General features: G+C 41.5%; 1 protein-coding gene across 2 annotated transcripts in view; it reads left to right on the top strand.

Annotated features, from left to right (window-relative positions):
• The first annotated feature begins 7,476 nt into the window (after positions 1 to 7,476).
• ZDHHC14 (zDHHC palmitoyltransferase 14) overlaps positions 7,477 to 17,838 on the top strand; it is a 119,319-nt gene continuing 108,957 nt past the window's right edge. For both annotated transcript variants that reach the window (XM_082481354.1, XM_082481355.1), the window contains exon 1: positions 7,477 to 8,123. In XM_082481354.1, the coding sequence (XP_082337480.1) occupies positions 7,873 to 8,123 (251 nt within the window). In that variant the 5' untranslated portion in view covers positions 7,477 to 7,872. The remainder of the gene's footprint in view (positions 8,124 to 17,838) is intronic.

Here is a 17,838-nt window from a genome sequence, read left to right on the forward strand (position 1 = left end):
TATTTTATTATTTTTTGTTTTGTTTCCTATGGGAATAGACTTAGGCAATTATTTAAAGTGTCAATCAAACTTTCCTTCTCTCCCCAAAGGAAGACTTTGGAACTTGCTCAGCTGAATAGGAAAGAGAGTAGAAGTTGCAAGTATGATTAAATTCTTAAAAGTTTCCTGAAAATCAATGGAAGAAAGACAAAGTAATGCTAATGCTGTGGAAAGGACTTGGTCATTACGTACTACCATCCTGAGCAAGTAATTAACAAGATAGCTTAAGCTTATCTAACCACCACTACCGAGCACACTTGGTTGAGCCTGAAGTTCAGTGGCAGCCTAGACCAATCTAACTGCTGCCTACAGTCCTACTCTCTGCCCTTATTTTATATCTATTTAAATTTATATTATATATATATTTATAAAGAGGAAAAGACACTCTCACTTCCCTTTCCCTGGGCAATGTATTCCTGCCCCTCCCTTGTACTAGTCCTGGATGCTTTGTCATCTCCTTTGCTGAGTCATTTTAGCATGATAATGTGACAGAAAATTAACTCAGTGAAAATAAAAGTGAATAGTTTTCTACTTCTGCTGACACTTTAGTACTAAGACAGCTCAGCAAAACATCCAATGAGCAGTGGAGAAACTGCAAGGGAGAGGGTGGAAGGGTCTGAGTAGAGGAGAGGACAGGACCACTGCCACCCTTCACTGCTAGTTTAGGAGCGGGGAAACAGCAGAGAGGGAGGCCTTCCTCCCTTGGTGCTAGTGAGCTGCTAGCTCTGCTCACCCACTCACCCGTCTTACGTCGCTTCAGTTTTGGTCATTTGGTGGCAGCCAACTGGCCCCCAGTCAGCGTGTGTTGCAGCTCCCAGTTAGCCACAGTATGCAACCCCTTGTCCCATGGGGAGCATAATGCGGACCGTGGGGCAAAGCGAGGTGGTTGTGATGGGGAAAGGAAATCCAGCTCCATTTCATCCACTCAGAAGAGACACTTGTTTTAATGTTAATGGTGCTGAACACACACACAAAAAAAAGAGGGCTGGATGAATAGTAAGGAGTTTAGCAATGGAAACACCTAGAAACTGGAACGTATATGTGCTGTGAAGAGTACAGATGAATATGACCCATGATCATATTTTTATTTCTCTGAAGTGCTAAGTTCATTTCCTGTACGTACTGTGGAAAACAAAAAAAAAAGTGGTTTTCAAGAGGAAGTTTACTGAAGAAAAAGTACTGGTTTGGTGAACTGGGATTAGGATAAAGCTGTATGAACTGTGTTAATCAAGAATCAGTAATGTGGATGCCTGACCTCCACTGAACTGTACAGAAATTTCTGTATCACACTGATTGATTAAATGATGCTGTTCTGCATCAAGCAATGAATACAAGGTTCTTCACAGGGAAGCAAAGCATCAGACAAACTGTAATTCACTCCACTGTTTGAGCAGTGTGTTCTAATACATGAGGTAAGACTGAGGAACATTATTTCCTGGCTCCAGTGAGGGAACGTTTGATGTGCTCCAAGACTGATACCACTGGAAAATTTGGGGTTTTTTTCCTCATGTAACTTTCCTGGCTCTTTCTTTTGGTTGGCTCATGTTCTGTGGCAGTTTCCCAGAATGAAAGACTTTTTTCTTTCCTTCACTCAAATTAGAGCAAGAATAGGGTTAAAATACCACACTGATGACTTCACACAATGCTCCTGTTTATTTTTTCAGTTTAAATTGTAAGGTTTTGAGGCAGTCTCTCCTAAGCTTTGGAAGCAGTCATTGATGAGGGAAGCATGGCCAATTCTGAATCCTCTGGATTTTGACTGCATTTTTAAGGAGAATTCTCATTTTATTATGCTGGAATAAATTAAAATATCCATAGATTCTGATTTCTATCCAAAGCAATGAAGCCATATGGTAAGAAGAGAAAGTAGTAAGTTGAAAAACTATAAAAATATTCCAGACTCTATATGATTAACCCATTTCAGATTTTTGAATTATAAACAACTGTGTTTATAATGCTTCAAAACGGAAAAAAAAAAAAAGCCACCCCAATGAAGAGATATGGTTTTAACATGCAGTGGATAAATGTAAATACAAAATTGGTTCTGGTCTCCAGAGCTTGCCATGAAAAACCTTTCTTACCCTCTCTTGCCCGCTTAATGCACCTGCTGCAAAGAAGTAGTATATGTTACACTTTGTTGGAAAGCTAGATGACTAGTCATCTTGGTCTTTCAAAAGCAAGACTTGAGAGACTTAAAAGCTTTTTTTGGACCTGCTTAACTTGATCACATTGTTGTTATGAAAACCTCTCTTTATTTTTTTTGTTTCCTTAGAAAGTGATTCTGATGGGCATTCTCACTCTCTCTTCCTGCCAACTTTTATGAAATGCAATCTTTCTAGTTTATCCCAAACCTTTTTCAAGGAAATGAAGTACTTTCACAAAATGAATAGTTGGTATTGGTTAAGACTCTAAAATGACGACATACTGTCCAAGCAGTGTTACAAGGAGAAGTTACTTCTGAAAAACAGCAGAGAAAAAGGAGAAAAATATTTGATCAGGAAAACAGGTATATTGTAGAAAACTCTTGACATTGTAAACTGGCACGTATGATGTACTGTAGTATTCAGCAAGTCTCAATCTGTAGGGCTACTTTCAGCATCTTGCACGACAATGGTATTATCACTACTTTATTTAAATTTTTTAAAATTTATTTTTCAAAAGTCATTGTGAAAGATGTGGAAATTGTGCATAGAAAATGTGTCCATGGCAGTGCCTAGCTTTATTTCCACCTGTCAGAAAGAACCATATCAGAAGAACTTTCAGTTCAATACCTATCACTTCTGCCACCTTTTTTGGTTGGAAGTAAAAAGCAATTGGTTTGGCAGTGTAGGATGTGTGCAGTACAGATCTCTTATGTCCAAAATGCTACAGTTTGCTAGTTTGTGTTTATTTAATCTCTTGTCTGATAATGCTTCAGCACAGTCAAGAGATTCTGCCATGAAGCATGGTAGCAGATGTTCTCTATATGTAAGGTGACGTGTCATCTCAGCAAATTAGCTTCCCTGTTGTTTTAAGACTTGCCCTTATGACACCTCCACACTGCAGACAGGGTAAAAGATAGCAGCTTTCAGTGGCAACACCTCTTTCATTAGCATTTTCCTAACAAAAAAGATAGTCTTTTTTTTTTTTTAACTAAGTAATGTTGCTGCAATGTATTTATCTATTGTACAAGATCAACCTGAGTCACAAGTAAGAAATCAGAAGAGTACCTATCATAACACAGGATCCTACAAAGTTTTATGAAGAGAGAGTATTTTTCCTACCTACTGTGTTTAAGATTTAATCTATTCAGGGCCTCAAACCAATTTTCATTACTGTTGTGAATAAACGATAAAAAATGCTTTCAAGAATAACACTGAATTGTGTGAAACATTAGCTGTATAAAGTCTTTTCTGTAGGGGAGTTTTCAAATTGTTTTAAAAGCAACTTTAAAGAGGTGTTGCTAATGTGTTCAGAATGTTTGCAAAAGGATATCAATAATACTTTAAATTCCAGTGCAATACTGGTACTGATTAGGAACTAGAACAGGCTATCATGTGAAAAAGTACAGTGTGTGACACTCTATGATCCTGTTAGAATCAAAGTAGAATCACCACTGAAAGTAAAAGTGTGTTTGTTCTCCGAGTTTGACTTCTAGAATTATTTTTCCAGGCACTCCTCAAATTCCTTTATGTATTTCTGTCAATTAATACGACTGAAGTTCACTTCCCAACCGTAACATCTTAAAACCCAAAGGAAATACTGTGGAGTAAGACAGCGGCCTGAACGAGGTGCTGGTATTGTTTACAGATGTTTTGCTTCTGAAGAGTGTTTCTGAAATTAGCCTGAGTGCTACCTGTGAAGATAAGCCAACAAGGACATTTTTACATAAACTGTTTGCTCTATTTGTGAATGTCTAAAATATTTCATAATCTCAGGAGAGAATAGTGCCATTTGGCATCATAGAGTCATTAATATTGTTAAAGCACTGAAGACAGATCTCCAGCAATACGTTAATAAAAACCTGATGAAGACTAAAAATGCTTGTCAGTGAACCACAAAATTTCTGTCAGCAGCTTTCTGCTGACATTCATGAAGATAGAAAGAAAAGTTATTAGCTGTTTATAAAGAATGTTTCAAAGAATAAAAAATGCTGTGATATCTAAGGTATGAGATAGCAGGCAAGCTGTTGACAATAGGCACTACAGGAGGAGGAAGAGATGGGAAGGAATAATGCAGCAGCATCTATTACACGTGACAAAAGGATGCCAATGCATTTGCATGAGAGATGATAACAGAAACTGGTTTTACATCCTGCTGCCCACTTGCTAAAATACTACTCCTTAACACCTTGCAGAGAGAGACACCCTTCCATATTTTTCCCATGTGGCATTAACATTTCCAAAATTATTCTTGTGTATCAACAAAATGGATCATAGACTCACCAGAAGAGTGTCTACCAGGCTACTCTGTATAATTTGGTTACGAAAGTAATTAATTTCCTCCAAGGAAGGGGGTGTTACCCAGTGCTGGTGAATCTGTTCCATGGTTCCTTTGTTATCAGGCACTGTTTATGGATAAAGAATTAGCTTATCATATTCAATTAAAGAGATAAGTACTCCATTCCAAAATTAGAAATAGAATTACGAAAACAGAAAACACATTGCCTATGTACAAGAATTCAGCTGCATCCTCACGCTGCTTTTTTTGGTGTCTCCTAGGACAATAATCAACCATGAGAGATGTGGGCTGATTGTAACATCTCTTAACTTTATCTGGAAATCTTATCAGCGTGCTTCGGGGTTTTTTGAATGGAGAGGTTGATTCCTACCGTGTATCCCACACCAGTCCGTCCTCTGTAGGTTACACAGCTCCGCTAGCGAGGTGCAAACCTTTGTTACAAAGCAAACCCCTTCTTAGCACTGTGCATGCGCCCATATCTCTAGCAGTTCATGGGGAACATACAAGGCAGAAAGAGCACCAAGCAGCTTTGAGAATCGTTCTTCCTTAGCTGCGGGAGGTTTCCCTCCCTGGGCTTCCGGAGGGTGACCCTGCCGCTGGTGCCATTTCACAATGGGGCGGTACCGTGTGAGAAGGGCCCGGTGCAGGATTGCGTTTCTGGAAAAGCTTTTCCTTCGAGGCTCGTACCTTACTGGGGTGCGCCTCATGAAGTCAGGACAGAGTAAGGGGTCTGTACAGACACCTCAGCGTTGGTGGACAATCCCGTTTCTTCCAGCAACGTAATGGAGCATGTGGACGCCACCGCTAATGTTGTGAAACGTTTGCGCGTACGAGCAAAAGTCGGGACAGGCACATGTTGGCCCATCTCACCGGTGCTGTCGAGGACTTGGGGCAGGCGGGACAGGAGCACACCTCTGGTTGTGCGGGGTGAGCAGGGGGGCGCCCGGCCGGATGGATCAGGGGCTGCAGCCCCGGCCCTCAGGCCTGACCGACATACAAGCCCCGCACATAAACGCCGGCCGCGGCCGCGCCCAGCCCACGGGGGAGGGCAGGAGGGGAAAGCAGGGCCGCCTCAGGAGAACGGGGCGCTGCGGCGGGCGGGAGGCGCAGGGGACGGCCGGACCGGGCCGGGCGAACTCACCTCAAGCCCCGCACGGGGCGGCAACCGCCCTCCCAACCCGACCAGCGCTCCCGCGCTGCCCCGCTCCGCCCCCTCCCGCCGGGCTGGCTCGCAAGGCATGCTGGGGTTTGTAGTCCCTCCCGCCGCCTTCCCGCCTCCCGCTCCCCCTCGCGTCCGCTGGGGAGCGGAACTACAACTCCCAGCGGGCGGAGGGGCGCGCCCCGGAGCCTGCACAGGGAGGGAGGCTGGTCCCGCTAGGTCGGGCTGGGCGGGCGGAGCTTCTCTTTCCCTATCGCTCACCCAGCACAACTCGCTCGCTTTCGGCTCGGCGGCTGGAGCAGGGGAGGACGGGGCCGGGGCCGGGGCCGCCGCCGCCCGGAGCTTGACGGCAGACATCGCTCGCGGGCTCGGCGGCGCGCGTGCCGTGGGCGGCGCGCGGTTGGTTGTGTGGGCCGGGGGGAGGCGGCGGGCTGAGCCGGGTCCCCGCGCGGGCTGGGAGGCGGCGGGAGCGGAGCTCCAGGGCGGGCACTCGCCCGCGCTGCCCTGCGCCTCCGGCCCGCTACCTGGCGGAGGCGGCGATGGGGAAGAGTTAGCGCCGCCGTCGCCGTGTTCCGGCGGCCGGAGAGAGGGCTGGGCCGGGCCGGGCCGGGCCGGCGGCGGGTGGTGCGGAGGACCTGCCTGCCTTCTCGCTGCCAACCGACTGACTGACCGACCGACCGACCGACCGCGGCGAGGGGTGCGCGCCTGTGTGGTCCCGTCCCTCGCCGCCTCCCACCCCCGCCCCGCTCCTCCCGCAGGCGGCCGCCGCTGCGGTGGTTACCGCCTCCCCCCTGAAGATGAAGAGGTGGCAGCTGCTGCTTCTGGGTCTGGCTGCTGGGGAGAAACCTGGATAGAGGCTCCAGAAACAAAAAAAAAAAAGGGGGGGGGAGGTGGGGAGAAGAGAGAGGAAAAAGTGTCTGGCGGAGGGGGAGCCGGGCGTTTTTCTCACCTTGCTGCGGGCTTTAAAAGCACAGCGAAAGCAGGGGCGCGCCGGCGGGCAGCCGCTCCTCTGCGCTGAGGGGAGGGGGCAGCATGCGGGGGGGGGCCTGACACCGCCGCGGGCCGTGGGCGACAGCCTGTACCACCGCCGCGGCGTGCGACCGGCGGCGGCGGCCCTGAGGCGGGCGGCGAGGATGGTGAAGGGAGGGAGAAGTCCCGGCAGAGATCTCCCACAGGCGGCGAAGCTTCCCTGTCTTCTCCCCCCAGACCCTCTCTTCGGTGCCCCGCGGGGCTGAGGGAAGCATGAGGCGGCGGCGGGGACCTGTTGTGTAGCGGGGGAGGCGGGGGTTAAGCGCGGCGGCGGCGGCACCGCCCGGGGCGCGGGGCGTGAGGCGGGGGAGCGGTTCGGCGGGGAGGGAGGGAGGGAGGATGAGGAGGAGGACCTGCTGCCGAGGCGCTGGTGTCTGTCGGGGACTGGCCCTGCCCCGGGCTGCCTCGGGAGAATCCCCTTCGGTGGAGTCGTGACAGGGGAGAAGGGCCCGCGGGGACACCCCCCCCCCCGGCCCCGGTCTGCGCCGAGCGGCGGCCGCGTCCCGCTGAATTGCGGCTTCAGGAAGAAGAGAGCTTTGAAGTGTTTCTCGGAAGCTGGAGTTGCAGCCTGCTTGCTTTCTTGCTTTTTTTTTTCTTTTTTCCTTTTTTTTTTCCTTTTTTGTTTTGTCTAATGATTTGTTCCGCGTGTCTCTTGAGGGAACGTTTTAGGAATGGTCATTTTTAGCAGTGAAATCTGCTGCGCAAAGGAGGATTATAACAAATCTCTGAATGATAGAGTCGATTGCTAAACCTTGCCTTGACCAACCTTCTGACCCTCGGAGAGATCTCTCAGGGTGTGTGTGGGAAGGAGAAAAAACATCCAACCCTCCCAGTTGAAAATAAACTTGAAAAAAAAGACTATTTTTTTTGGACAGCCTAACTGCATTATAATTACTTTTTTTTTGTCTTGTTTTACGATAAGTTGTTTTAAAAAGGATTGTCCTACATGGTTGTTTTGTAACTGGTGGAGGAAGGAAGGATCTCTCTCAAACGTTTGTGATGTGACAGCTTTGGTTTCTGAAGAGTTAACGGGTGTTTGCATGATACACCCATTGCTAGTCTGGTAGCAGACTTTTCATCTTTTTATTTGCTTTTTTTGTTAACTGGGGCTGGTGGAGAGGGTTATCTTGGTCAGAAGAATATTTGCACATACATATATTGTATATATTTTTGGTGGGGTTCTCCCCACATTTTACTCTCTCTTGATGACTCCTGGAGGTGGTAGTGGGCCCATGAAAGACTGTGAATACAGTCAGATCAGCACACACAGCTCTTCGTCTCCCATGGAGTCTCCCCATAAGAAAAAGAAATCAGCTCCCAAGAGAAAATGGGAGGTTTTTCCTGGAAGAAACAAATTCTTCTGCAATGGGAGGATCATGATGGCTCGACAGACTGGAGTCTTCTACCTGACTCTTGTTCTCATCTTGGTCACCAGTGGACTCTTCTTTGCATTTGAGTAAGTGATGTTAAAATCTTCATATCTTCCTTCTTTTCCCCTAATTATTTATTTTCTGGCTGAAAGCAAAGTAAATGTGTTTATCCAGATGTCATAGAGAATGCTGACTGAATTCAGCTAATGTTCGTTTATATAATTGAAAATATGATCTGGTAAGGTGCTGAGGGACATATGATCCTGTTTTGGTTATCGTACTCTGTGGAAAACTGGTGTTTGAGGATTTAGGTTGTAGTACTTCCATACCATAGGTTTCCAGCTCTTGCTGATGTTGCAAGAGGAGTGTAAAAGAGCAGGTTTGGGATGGTCAGGAAATGATGTAGCTTCTTGTCTGTCAATTACTCGGCTGAGAATCAAAACTGGCAGGTGCGAAAATACTGACCCTTTTGTCGCAGAACTGAATGCAAGAAAAGCAGTATCTTTCATTAGTTTATGAATTAGGTTTTTCTTTTTTCCTCTTGAAGTCGTTTAATAGCTTCTAGATGAGAATTCCAAGTCAGTAAAAAAAAAAAAAAAAAAAGGTCTGTGCAATTTTGCATGTACCTAGCTTTCCACCACTAGGTAACAGCATTACTTTCTGTTTGTGTTGAAAACTTGCATGTGAGGTTGGTGTATGTGTGTATGTTTGTTCTGGAGTTTTGGAATTTTTTTAAGCAGGCTTCTGGTGTCCTCCTAGGGCTTTTTTCTCTGTTGTTCTGAATTTTCCTGAGTCCTTTTCATCTATATAAAGTGAACGCACAGTGACAGCAAATCAAATATACTGATTTTTGCACTTATGTTGGAGTGGTTAAATGAACTATGCGTGGCAATAAAAAATTAGGCACTTCATATGAACAATACAGTTCAACTTTTTTTTTTAAAGCACTGAGTACAAAGGTACTCACACTGCTATAGTAATAATTGAATTATTTTTAAACAATTAATGCTACTTTACCTGTTTTAAACTATTGTAGCTTGATTTGTGGTAGGAAAGAAGTCTTCAAAATACATATGCGGCTCATACTATTATTTATAAGTAAGCTTCAGTGCTGCCTCCAGAAATTCTGTTTGCTTTGCTAAGTGATACAGTTGCACAACAAAGGTCATTCATTACTTGGCATCTTCAAGGAAGAAGACAGTGACATTAGCAAGCCCTAAATGGTACCAATTAAATGTAGACCATCTTAACATACTGATAGGAGTAAAGAAGGTAAAAATGCCCAGCAGGTAACCAGTGGCTAAATATATGAGTGAGCTGAGCTCAGCTCAGCAGGTGAATTGTCTTTAGTAGAATCCAGATTACTTTAGAGGGATTTGTTAATTGTAAATCTTCTGCAGACATTGTGAAGCTGCTTGAACATCCTTTGAGTAGCTGAAATAACACAGTCAATGATGGTATCCATGTACTGCAAGTGTGTTTACTTCCCTGTTTTTAAAGAGGTATTAAAGGTGTAACCTGATAGTATTGCTTAAGGAGTGGGTGCTACTCTATTCTGTTTGCCATGGTTAGGCCTAGTTTTGGAAAGCTTTTCTGTGTGGGCTGACAGTTGCATCTCTGTGTGGTCTTATCACCTTCAGCAGAGCCTCCGAAGGCAAGTGCTGGACTTCCCGCAAATACCAGAACATACACGTAGTATCAAAAGCATAATGTTTTATAATCATGATTGTAAAATTTATTTATTAACCCACCATTTACAGTTTGTTTATACATTTTAACACTTTGATCCTTCAGCGATTATTATCCTCTGCAGCTGCATGATTCAGAACTGCTAAAGCAGGGCGAGCTGCTAGCTGTTCAGCACCTTCCGATTTCATTGCTACTGTGAGTTATGTGCTCTACCAGAGTCGAACGCTACAACTTCTATCGTGTCTTTGAACTTATTTGCAGTGTAACTGTATATGATGGACAGCATTTTTAGTCAGGCTACAGCATTTTGATATATAATTGGTCCTTATTCTAACTGGAAGTCTTGAAGCAGGGAAAAATCTTTGGCTTTATGTAACTATACAAATTCTGTGTGTGTGTGTACTGGTCTTGACTCATTCTTGTATCACTTGCACTCTCCTTTTAAGGAGAATCAAAGTAGAGGGTGGCAATGATATTTCATTTTTATAATAATAAGGTAGATTTTGGTCTCTAAAAAGCACTTGCACTGGAAAACCATTACTCATCCTCTGAAGGCTAATTAAAAAAACAAACGTTAAGACTACGGGAATGGTGTTCAACATGTTTGTGATGTTTGAACTGCAGAAGGTTGTTAATGTTACAAAGAAAACAGGGGACTAATTAAACAGTGTTACTTTGAAGCAGTTTCTAATTGCGTCTCCATGAAGTAGTCTGAAGTTACTATTTATTGATCAGTTCATAACATCTTGAGTTATTAGTGTCACTTCCATTATTTGGCCGATTAGGTTATGATGCTGCTCACTAACTAGCTAGTTAGAGAATATGACAGAAATGCGTTTCAGTTCATTGTGTACACGTGGGGCAAAGTGATTTTTAAATGGGCATGTGCCCTGTGTGTCTGAACTGTAAGGTCAAACAGCTGTTGTTGACAGAGGAAGATATGCTGTATGTTCTAGGAATTGTTTGGTCTTTTTGCTACAATTGAAATAGATGATTTTGTTCCCTTTGGTTTTGGAAACTGGAAAACAGGTACTCATGTTCCGAGTCATTCCTGGGCAGTGAAGAAGGGGGGAGTAGGAAAGAGATGACTTTGACAGCTAATTCCTGGGAAAGCACCATGCTAACATACACTTGTCCTTTATCCTTTTGTCTTTGTTTGTCCCTCTAACATGATTTTCCCTCCCTTCCTTTTATTTTACTCTTGACACCCATTCATCCAGAGTTGTATCTCATGTAGTTTGGAATCCTCTCCAGGGAAGAAATACATTTCTCTGAATCAACAAATCCTAGCTCTCCAAAAGCAAACGTATGTCATTCATCTTGACCTGTATAGCTTTTGACATTGAACCATGCCTTTGTAATCTTTGTTTCTTCATATTCATGTTTCTGTGTTTTTTCCTGCCTTTTTCCAGCTCCTATGTTCGGCTGGTTTTATTCCTTTATCTCTGATGACTTTTATCTCCCATATACTCAAAGTACATCACCAATTCTTCCTTTTATCATTTCACTGTTCTATTTCATTTTCAAAGAGGTAAGCCAGGCATTTGCGTAGAAGAAAAACAACAAACTATAAGCTTTCAAGCAGGTGAAGTATTTATAATTCCTGCCTCTCACCTCTTCCGAAGGAAGAGAATGCAAATAACAAGCAGTTTTATTTCTGTAACTTGTCTATTAAATGTAACATGAATTATCGCAAGCCCTTTTGGGTCCCAAGAGGGGTGCTGTGCTTGAGGTATTCTTAAAAATGATGCCTATTTTAAAATGCTCAAGGTGAGGCACCACAAATTACTTAATTTGTCTTTAAAATTTGGTTATGTTATTTTATCTTGGAAATGTATTTCCTGACTGTGACCTGGTGATATTTAGTTGTTTTTTATTCTTGCAAATTTGGCTTTGTGTTGAACTTACTTTTTTTCCTTTGCCTTGTTCTATTACACAGACATACATATTTTTTAAAGCTACTCAGTGCTCATGTAAAAGTAGCTGCATAAAAAGCTTGGAAAACAAATTCCTTTCCCCAGAGCAAAGAAACATGGCATCCGTAACTGAAGGGCAGATTTCGCTGCTGTACCTAGCCAGTTCAACCACTGTATTTACATATATGTAAAGTCCTTTGTTGGCTCAATAAAGACAGGCAAAACTAAGGCACTTCATACTTACTGCTTTTTATGCAGTTAAGTATATGTACTTAAATGAGAAAAGAGCCCTTTATGCCTATGGTTATTTGGGGGTACTGTTTTTATAGGTTACAGGAAAGCAAAATGGAGGCTGAATGACATACTTACATACAGTAGGATACGTAAACCAGAGATCTTGTTGTTAAATGGCAAGTCTTGTATGGATGCACAAGTTTCACGAGTTCCAGAGTGGTGGTAGATGAGCTCGGCTGCTGTGAGTTAACGCTGCCCCTGTCTGCCAGCTCCTTTCCTTCTTGGACTTCACTGCGCAGGTAGCAGGAGGGAACACGTCTGCACCTGAGCTGCTTCAGTTCAGACAGGCAAATTAAACTTCCTGTAAGAGGTAAGTTTCAAGTGAAGATGCCGACTGAACCGAGTTGCATCACGCACAGTCATGTTTTCTTCTGTCAAGTCAGTCGCAGGGTGAGTGGCTCTGGAAGAAGGTTGGAGCAGATGGTAGGATGCCGGAAGGGCTGAAGCTCTTTTCTCTGTAAACGTGAGTCAGAGCCCTATCGCTTCTGATGCTATTTGACACTTGCACTGATTTCAACAAACTGGAAATTTTAAAAAAATTTTTTTTGAGCCAGTTAAAACTTGATTTTTGTGAGCGTTTGTGTAATTGCACCGTCTTTCAAAAGGTGGATGTTGGCAAATTATTCAAACTGGGACTGTTCGTGTGCATATGTGTGTACAAATCATTGCTTTCTATCTGCTCTTGCAGTTGCTGGCAACCTGCTCCATGCCTCCCACTTTGAAAACCAGTGTGACTGGAGAACATTCATGAGTCACGCTTTCTGATGTGGTGTAGATTGTTCAATATTGAACTTCTATAGCACAGGCTATGGCAAAGTGTTGTAACTTGCTGCTCACTGTGACAAACCTCTATGTGTAAACACTGATGTCAGTAAGCTGAGTATTTTCACTGTGGTATCAACAATCATCTTCATCTTATAGTAAATGTTTTCTGTTCTTGCAAGAGGTGGATTCTTAGTGTGAGGTTCTATTCCAAGTAGGTGGAATGTTCTTCATCTAACCTCCTTTATCTTTCTTCCTCTGTTCTTAAGATGAGTAGCTTACTTGCATCTCTTGATGACCATGTCCTTAAACTAAGAGTTCTTTAGGAGGAAGTGCTGTCAATCTGACTTCAGCTGTTAAAGGCTGCTATAAACTTGTAGGGCATTTCTTGCTGAAGATGTCAAAGTGGATTTTAAAGCAAAAATCGTGGCATATAAACTAAGATGGTTGTTCAACAGAAAACTGCATCCTTTTCTACATGGAAGGCAGTAGCCACCTACAGTGCATAGTGGCATAGGTGAATGCAGTGATGAGTAGGTGTTTTTTCCCCCAATTGTCTTTGTTGTTGTTGTTTGTTTGTTTGTTTTAATTAAAGTCATTGAAATTAAACCAGAGCGCTATTTCTGTTTCTCATTTTGCCGTATTATGTATCTCTGATAACTTAGTGAAAAAGACATGGAATACATAAATCTAATCTTTTGGGTTTCCTTTTTGTGCTGAGTTTATGTAGATATACCAACTGATATGGCAAATTCCTAAAGGATGGTATGCATTCCAACCAGATGTTGTTTATTCTTTGTACCTAAATTACCCTGGAACTGTTAACTGTCAGAATCAAATATCTTTCCGGTACAAAGTCTATCTAATACTTTTTTCCTTGACTTTCATCTCTTTTCCTTGGTCACAAAATAGTTTACTTAATTCTTCTTTTCTGAGGTTCCCAGTGAACTGTGCAAGTAAGTGCTGAAGTTTCTCACTGGCCAGAAGGGAGTTTTGTATTACCCTGCCTTAAAGTAATACTTCACTGAGCAGGTACACCAGTTTAAACTTTTAAACCTGCTTTGAATGAATTATATAAATTGAAATCCTTTTACCCAGAAACGCACTAATACATTTGTTATTAGGTCATGTACCTCTACTTTTCAAGGCTAGGTCTATTCATATGGAAATAGATAATGATTAAATGCTTCATTTTTCACAATAAAATTCTGTGAGGATAACAGAAGGTAACCTCTCTTGTTTTTGGTAGTCATACATTTGTTAATTCCTCTGAAACTGCAGAGGCGTTTTATGATTTTGTAACACTAACTCCTTTTCCAAAAGAAATGTTAAACACTTTTTTTTTTTTTTTTCCCCGACAGTGTGTGGGTTGTTTGTTTTTTGGGGTTGGTTGTTTTTTTTTGTTTGGGTTTTTTTTTTTTTTTGTATTCAGCTTAGTTGGTGGCCTTTATCTACTGTTTCATGGAGAAAACAAATATTGAACATAATTTTTGGTCTTCTAATTTACTCCTTTCTCACCTATGGTTCTACTTATATTTCCACCTTTTCTTTTCTTTGTGGTGGTGGAGAGAAATTAAAATAGGGAGTAAGAAGTGATGTTGGCTTCTCAGATACCATGTCCTCTCAGGACCTTGAGGAAATCACTCTGTAGCTTTGAACCATCAATACACATGCATCTTCAGAGTGAAATGTGAACATTTGTGGTCTCCTTTCCCTGATGTCACCTTGACACCTTGGAGAAAAATGGGAAATTCCATCACAGCCTGCTGGGGGGTGGTTTTCTGCACTCATCATAGCTCATCATGTTTGCTGTAGAGAGGTGCAAATTCTTATCTGGGATATTTGATATCCCTTCTAGATGGGGGAAAAAAGGTAATTTTAAAAGTTTGGTTATTCTTACCTATACAAATGTCTTCAAGTATTTACGAATGCTGATGGATAATAGTCCTGTACATCTTCAGCCTCCAGAATGTGAGGTTAGACTTGTAATTTTGTGACAGTTGTTTGATAAAAAGTATCTTAATTTATCACTCAAAAGTTTGAGGTTTCTATTGTTGATGTAATCTGTATAGCATGCCTGTTTTGGTTGCCTTTCCCTGAGTAGGTACTGTTGCCCCTTTATCTGAATGGATGTGTGCCAAAGGTATAAAATTTATCTTCTGGAGAATAGCGTGGAGAGAGTCATGTTAAATAGATTTACACTATTGAAAAACTAATTTTATCAGTTCTTCTTGGAAGACTGGCTTTGCCAGGTGACCATCTCTGGGACTCCTCTCACATCAACCCTGCAGAAATTTTCATATTTTATTTGAAGGAAAGATTTTTTTTTTTTTTTTTTCAGGTGTTTTCTCAAGTCACTTTCTCAGGAATCATGTTACATATTTAGATACATGTAAAGCATTGTTTTTACTCATGTTTAAATTTGGACTAATAATGCAAAAAACTGTTGCTGCAGGTTTATTTTCTGTCATGGCTGTGTTGCATTATTATTTTGTAAATGGCATTTCATACAAAACAAAGTATATCTGGATGACTGAGAAATTATCTTCCTTTAGAATGAAAAGAGCAAATATTAGGCTGTTCATAACTTGAACCAAGCTGTTCAACTGTTCTGTTAATTCTCTTCTATTTTCTTTTTTCTTTTTCTGGAAAAAATATTTTATTAAAAATATCTTGGCTTATTTCTAGATTCTGTAGAAACTGAAATGGTGAAATTTCAACTGGACATTAAATATATAAATTCTCTTTTAACAATTAAGTTATACCTTTTAAGTAGTTAAAAACAACAATAAACCAAACTTTCTAGTGGAAACAATCTCTCCCTTCTAGTGCAGCATTGAACTGTTAGTTGTAACATTCAAACATAAACTAATTAATGAGAAAGTGAAGATGACTGCAGAAGAGTAGAAAGCTGAGAATATTTTTAACTTTCTAAGCTGAATGACTTTCAAAATAGCCCAGTCAAAAAAACCCACTGGCTTAAAATAGTGGGACGTTTTGAAAAATTGCTTAAAATGTCATAACGACTTTATCTAGAAAGTTGTTTTTTTGTTTGGTTTTTTTTTTTCACCCTGATTGATGATCCTTCTAAGTGAGGCTGTAGTAGCTGATGATCGCTTAAGTTTCAGGCTGCCAGTAAAGGTTTGTACACGTCAATGCTGCTTGTCTTTCATTTGGTTGAGCTGATGGAAAAGGGGAAAAATCTGCTGAAGTCAGCTAGAACTACCGAAGTTCATTTTTTCAGAACTTAATATGAAAACTGTGAAGTGGTTAAACTTTATACAAACTAAAGAAACAGACTAAAATCAAGAAATCAAGATGAAGCCTATGTGTCATAGCCAAAAATAAAATTCTGTTCATATTTCTGACTTCTGTTCATATTTCTGACATCGCAGAATTATTGAATGTTATAACATAAAACATACGTAGGGAAGGAAGCTGAAGTGTCTTGGAGTTTGTTTTGTCTAACACATACCCTGTCCCTCACCTTGTTGTTCATGTTTATATTCAAACTCCTGTTCGTACTGCAGTTACCAGGCAAAGGGGGCTTTGTATTTGTGAAGCCTGACCATGGGCTTTCTGCATCATGCATTAGTGGAGATCTTACCAAATTGCATTCCAGAACTTTAACTATTAACTTGACAGTGTGCTGTAGTGCTATATGATTATTCAGCTTCTGTATCCCTGATCACTTCCTTTGCATCAATGTCTGTAGGGTTTATTCACGTTATTGTGGGATGGTGGCTAATGAGGTCTTACATAATAAGCTTGGCTAATGAGATCACAGCTGGTTTTGTTTTATGTTTCTCCACTCCTGCTGTCCCCTTAAGTTGCTTACTGCAATATAGACTTCCAGTTCATCTTCTTTTTTAAATTTTACTATTATTATTAAAAAAAACCCCACACTTTTCAAAGCAAAGATTAAATAGAATACTGAGAATTAAATTGAAAACTGAGAACCTGAACTCAGAAGTTAAGACATACGTAAAATCTGCAGGTTGTGAATTTCATGTTATATTTCAAGTGCAAGATAACACAGTTACATTGTCTGCATTGAGTAAATGTATGAAATAAATGTGTGGGATTTAGTATGCATTTCTTATACATGTGATCAATATATATTAGTTCTTAAGAGCAAGGAACAGATATACTATTAAAATAGTATTTTATCATAAACACTCGGTGCATACTAGAAGTTATGAATGTAGATTAAATAACACTGGCAGGCAGCACTGGCTTTTTTCCCCCGCTAGGAAAAGGAGTACGAATACAAAACTTCTGTTTCCAATTGTGATAAATTTTGTGTACCCTCTTTTTTGAGCTGTCTGGGTATCAGGAAAATGCAGTCCTGGTCTTGCGTGTTCAGTATACTTGTTAGATATCCTACTGGTTATGAATGCCATGTTTCAAAGTGGAAACAAGTGTCAGATCAACGTGTACTGAAATTTTGCTGGCATGGTTGTTTGTGCTCATAGTGTGGGTTTTCATGGCACTACTATCTATGCATGTTCCATAGTAAATACTGTTCTATTGGCAAAAAGGGTTTTCTAGTGTTGAAATAGAATGTGGAAGAGTTATAATTTTTCCTAATTTGGAAGTATGTAAAGCAGTTAAAAGCACTAAGAAGAAAAGTAAAAGCTAGAATAGCAGTGACTTCTCTCTCATCAGTATTGCAATGCTGTAATAAACTTGCTTCTTGTGAAAGTGGTTTCTTTAGAGCTGAAGCTCATAATGCTTCTATACAGTGAAAAATAACAACTTTTAAGATACTTTTATCATTCAACATGATTTGAATTCTTTCCAGGGCTGGACAGACATCGGGTGTGGAAACAGCCAAGTAAACTTTGTCATTAATTTGAGTAGACTGGTACATGAAATCTGTTGTATGGTGTGATATAAAAGATTGGAGTGTACTGTGTAAAGTACACTTTTGGTTTGCCTCAGTGAATTAGCCTGGAGAAGAGAAGGCTCAGAGGCGAATCTTAGTAAAGTACCTGACTGGGGAGGGGGACTTAAAAAAAAAAAAAAAAAAAGAGCTCTGGACTCTTCTCAGTGGTGCTCAATGACAGGACAAGATGCAATGGGCACAAAATTAAATACCATTTAAATGTAAGAAAAAAGGGGTTTTGGTGCTTTGTTG

The sequence above is a fragment of the Vanellus vanellus genome, assembly GCF_965231255.1.
Source record: "Vanellus vanellus genome assembly, chromosome: 3".
In the NCBI taxonomy this organism is placed as follows: Eukaryota; Metazoa; Chordata; class Aves; order Charadriiformes; family Charadriidae; genus Vanellus; species Vanellus vanellus.